The 5,498-nt window shown below is 40.0% G+C and overlaps 1 protein-coding gene across 1 annotated transcript in view; it reads right to left on the reverse strand.

The window, feature by feature from the left end:
• USP32 (ubiquitin specific peptidase 32) overlaps positions 1-5,498 on the reverse strand; it is a 255,762-nt gene that overhangs the window by 189,760 nt on the left and 60,504 nt on the right. The window contains exon 2 of the mRNA XM_011990240.1: positions 951-1,078. Within this exon, the coding sequence (XP_011845630.1) occupies positions 951-1,078 (128 nt within the window). The remainder of the gene's footprint in view (positions 1-950; positions 1,079-5,498) is intronic.

A 5,498-nucleotide genomic window follows, 5' to 3' on the forward strand; every position in this document is an offset into this window, starting at 1 on the left:
TGGCAGGATCTCGGCTCACTGCAAGCTCCGCCTCCTGGGTTCACGCCATTCTCCTGCCTCAGCCTCCTGAGTAGCTGGGACTACAGGTGCCCGCCACCTCACCCGGCTAATTTTTTGTATTTTTAGTAGAGACGGGGTTTCACCGTGGTCTCGATATGCTGACCTTGTGATCCTCCCGCCTCGGCCTCCCAAAGTGCTGGGATTACAGGTGTGAGCCACCGCGCCCGGCATAAATTTTATTCTTATTTCTCATTTAGAATCACAAAATGCACATCTGTGTATATAACTACAAAATAGTAAACTTTTATTTTATTTTTTTAGAGACAGTGTCTCACTATGTTGCCCAGACTGGACTCGAGTTCTTGGGCTTAAGCAAGCTTCCTGCTTCAGCCTCCTAAGTAGCTAGGACGATAGGTACGCACAGTGGCGCCTGGTTCAACATATTATTTTTAGAAAGAGAATATTTATATCAAGTTAGCACATTTTATCTCTACCTAAACATTTTAGAACTTAAATAAAAATTTAATTAAGTCCCAATAAGCTAGTATTTCATTTGCAACATTTAATTTTATAGAATTAACTACATTTTACTATATGCAAAAGTTTTATTTAACATAAAATTTATAAAACGTACTTGCAACATAAAAAATTTTATGTCACAGAGATTAACTTTTTAAGAATAAGAAGCCAATCATGGAAATGTTCCCATGATCATAATCAGTGGCTATTAAAGCTCAAAAGTACAAAAGAAACAGAATTACAGCTCTGTAGTACTCCCATTTGGCCTCTAAGAACATAGCCATGTTGACATCTAAAACAAAACCTTGTTTACCCACTCAGGAAGAAAAATAACTACAGGTAAGATCAAATCTGTTAAGAGCAGAAGGCCCCTCAGGAACTTAGGCTGGTGGATAACTACCTCAAAGGAAAACTTAGAACAAAACGATTACCTCAGCAACTTTTGGAGGCACTCCATCCCCAAGCACCTCCCTGATGAAGCAGTGCTGGCCCATGTAATATGAGAGTCCACAGGTCCTCTTGAAGGCATCCTTCAGTCGTTTTAGCTCTACATCTGTAACTGCAATTTGGAAACAAAAGATGGGTAAGAAATCAGGAGAAAAAAGAGGTCTCTCATAATTTTTTTCAACCTGGTTCCTAAGAAAAATTGAGGCTAGACACAGTGGCTCACGCCTATAATCCCAGTACTTTGTGAGGCCAAGAGAGGTGAATCACTTAAGGCCAGGAGTTCAAGATCAGCCTGGTCAACATGGCGAAACCCCATCTCTACAAAAATTACAAAATTAGCCAGGCGTGGTGGTGCACGCCTATAATCCCAGCTACTTGGGAGGCTGAGACACGATAATCACTTGAACCTGGGAGACGGAGGTTGCACTGAGCTAAGACCATGCCACCGCACTCCAGCCTGGACAATAGAGCGAGACTCTGTCTCAAAAAAATAAATAAATAAAAAGAAAAAAAAAGAAAACTTGGCAAACATTACACTTCTTTTTTGGTTAAGTAAAACAAACTCTATGACATTTAGTCATAATTCTAATATTTTCACATCTAATTTAGAAAATAAGTATATATACATATATATTTTTTTAAAGAGATGGATCTCGCCATGTTGCCCAGGCTGGTCTTGAACTCCTGGGCTCAGGCAATCCTCCCACCTTGGCCTCCAGAAGTGCTGGGATTATAGGCACGAGCCACCATGCCAAGCCAAAATTCTTAACCCTCAATTTTCAAAAGACAAAACTTTAATACACGCATACAAATTTTAGGCAGGGGCAAAGAAGAAGTAACGAATATTTCAAATTAGCAGGTAAGCTAAATGCCATTGGATTCTGGCATTGATGTTTTCAGTAGCAATACATTAATCTCCTTTGTGATAAAAATTATATTATTTGTACTCTTTGAGTACATCTCCATCCATGTGGAGAACAGTTCTCAAGGTTAGCTTGGATTTTGTCATTATTTACAAAGAAAATAATTAATAAATAGATGATATTAACAACCTAAAATTTTTAGATACTCATTATCAAAAATACAAAAATTACTGAGCCATTATTTTATGCATCAAAACCTTTTTTTCACTATACGGAACAATCTCTATCTACAAGAACAAAGAAATAAACACCCTTTACTATTACATGATCAGTACCACAATCACAATGGAGGCACAGAAATGGTACCTTTGACCCATGCTAGAGAAAACAAATTCTTCCAGATGAAGAGGATTACATTAAATTTTAAAGGCTAAACCAAGCAAAATGAACAGGGACATGCTGGTCAGAAATTAGTTTGCTTCAAAGTACAATGAAGTATAGAAACGTATGGTAAAAGTATCTTACTACAACAAAATAAACAAAGCACAGAGCAGCAAATGATAAACCTAGAGAGGTAGTGAGACCAAGTCACAGAGACTCTGTCCTGTCATAAGGAAGGGACACAGTCAGATACAACTCAGATAAAAACTGCAGGCAGCCAAGAAACAAAACACAGTTAGATATAATTCAGATAGCTTGCTTTACCAATAATATAGAGAACAGAACAAATCTGGATGCGACAGCCTGCTACTACAAGAAAAGGAGCTAAATTTGGGAAATATCCAGAGGGTCAGTAGAACTTGAAGCTAGACTGACAGTAGAAGCAGTACTGGGAAGCTTTTTTTTTCTTTTTTTGAGATGGAGTCTCGCTCTGTCGCCCAGGCTGGAGTGCAGTGGCACAATCTCAGGTCACTGTAACCTCTGTCTCCCAGGTTCAAGCAGTTTGCCTGCCTCAACCTCCCAAGTACCTGGGACTACAGGCACTCACCACCACGCCAGGCTAATTTTTGTATTTTTAGTTTCACCATGTTGGCCAGGCTGGTCTTGAGCTCCTGACCTCAAGTGATCTGCCCACCTTGACTGGGATTACAGGCATGAGCCACCGCGCCCAGCCAGTACTGAGAAACTTCAAGGATTATGTTATTTTGTAGACAGAGAATGTAAGAATAAGTCAGGAAAGGCCAGGCGCAGTGGCTCACGCCTGTAATCCCAGCACTTTGGGAGGCTCAGGAAAGGCCAGGCGCGGTGGCTCACGCCTGTAATCCCAGCACTTGGGGGGACCAAGGCAGGTGGATCACGAGGTCAGGAGATCGAGACCATCCTGGCGAACACGGTGAAACTCCGTCTCTACTAAAAATACAAAAGAATAGCTGGGCGTGGTGGTGGGCACCTGTAGTCCCAGACACTTGGAAGGCTGACGCAGGAGAATGGCATGAACCCGGGAGGCGGAGCTTGCAGTGAGCCAAGATAGACCACTGCACTCCAGCCTGGGCGACAGAGCAAGACCCTGTCTCAAAAAAAAAAAAAAAAAAGGGTAAGTCTGGAAAAAAGATGATAAACTTTAAGGACACTGAATATGGGAAACTTTGGAAAATGCAATGGGGTTTTAGAATGCTAAATATAAAGCTTAAGAGAGGTTTGATAGGAGTCATCAGTATAGAGGTAGTAATTAAAACCATGAGGAAGAAGCATAATGAGACATACCAAACTACAAGAAGCTAGTGTTTGTAGTGTCTACAAGAGGAAGGAAACAGAGGGAAAAACTAAGAGAGAGGAAGAAAATTGATACGGAAGAGTCAGGAGAAAAGAAGGATAAACAGAAGAGTATGTGCTCCAAAAGCCAGGAAAAGGGGACTTATCAAGTTAAGGCCGAAAGGACCAGTAAGATAAAGATTAGGCCGGGTGCAGTGGCTCATACCTATAATCGTAGCACTTTGGGAGGCCAAGGCAGTAGAATGGCTTGAGGCCAGAAGTCAGAGACCACCCCAGGCAACATAGTGAGACTCTGTCTCTACAAAAACAGAAAAATTAGCCACGCATGGTGGCACGTGCCTATAGCTACTCAGGAGGCTGAGATGGGAGGATCACTTGAGCCCGGGAAGTCAAGGCTGCAGTGGGCCATGATCATGCCACTGCACTCCAGCCTGGGTGACAGAGCGAGACTTTGTCTTTAAAAAAAAAAAAAAAAAAAAAAGGTAAAGACTAAAGAGTGCTTGGCACACAGCTAATCAATTCAATAAATGCTTGTGGTAGGAAGGGAGGGTTCATGGTTCATCAACATGTAGAGCAATGATAAAACAATAAGAACGACTAGTTTAATAAGTAGCTAGAGAAAAGTATGACTATTAGGTACTTTATTTAAAATTGGATTTATAATATTAACATTTGCAATTGAAGGAGGTAACTTCGGCTGCAGAATACGTATTTCTTCAAGATGCCTAATTTTCATTAATGGCTTTAGCAACAAACTAGGTTGTTCACATTCCAGTGAAGGAGACAAGAAAATTAAACATTAGAATAATATATTATTAGAATAACATTAGAATAATATATAATTAAATATTAGAATAACATATTAGAATATATTATGATAAAATTAATCTAATATATTAATTGTATATTAATCTAACAGATTACCTATATAACAGTATAGGTAATAACCTATACTGTTGGTTACAGATTATTTGAAGAACTACTTGATAACATGCTTTTTAAAAATATAATCTGGTGGCCGGGCATGATAGCTCACACCTGTAATGACAGGACTTTGGGAAACTGAGGCAAGTGCATCCCTTGAGGCCAGGAGTTCAAGACCAGTCTGGCCAACACTGTGAAATCCCGCCTCTACTAAAAATACAAAAATTAGCCAGCCTAGGTGGTGGGTTACTCAGTTACTCAGGTGGCTGAGGCGGGAGGATTGCTTGAGTTGAGGAGACACAGGTTGCAGTGAGCTGAGATAGCCCCACTACACTCCAACCTGGACAATGACAGAGTGAGACTCTGTCTCAAAAAGAAACCAACAAAGTATATACATATATATATAGCCATCTGATAACTAATGAATTTATTCATTTAAACTGTTGGGAAATGTACATATAAATAAACTTTTAAAGCGTTTATAAGAAGCAAACAATGTCTATCAACAAAGGACAGATTGAATAAATTATTGTATACTTAGAATATCAGACACTGAAATGTTCCTATAGATCCATATTTACTGAAAATAAATACATTAAAATGTTCACCATACAGTGAAATGTTGAAAATTTTGAAAATAAAAATTTAAGCAAGACAGAAAATATAACAGAATCAAGCCTAACTTCTGTTCTGTGGTTTTTGTTGTTGTCGTTGCTTTGTTGTTGTTGTTGTGTTTTGAGATGGGGTCTCACTCTGTCACCCAGGCTGGATTGCAGTGGCATGATCTCAGTCACTGCAACCTCTGCCTCCCAGGCTCAGCAATCCTCCCGCCTCAGCCTCCTAAGTAGCTGGGACCACAGGCTCCCACTGCCACGTGTGGATAATTTTTTGAATATTTAAGCAGCGATGGGGTTTTGTCATGTTGCCCAGACGCGGTCTCAAACTCCTGAGCTCAAGCAATCCACCTGCCTTGGCCTCTCAAAGTGCTAGGATTACAGGTGTGGTAATTTTTTTTTTTTTTTTTTTTTTTTT

This window comes from Mandrillus leucophaeus, unplaced genomic scaffold, assembly GCF_000951045.1.
Source record: "Mandrillus leucophaeus isolate KB7577 unplaced genomic scaffold, Mleu.le_1.0 Scaffold374, whole genome shotgun sequence".
NCBI lineage: Eukaryota > Metazoa > Chordata > Mammalia > Primates > Cercopithecidae > Mandrillus > Mandrillus leucophaeus.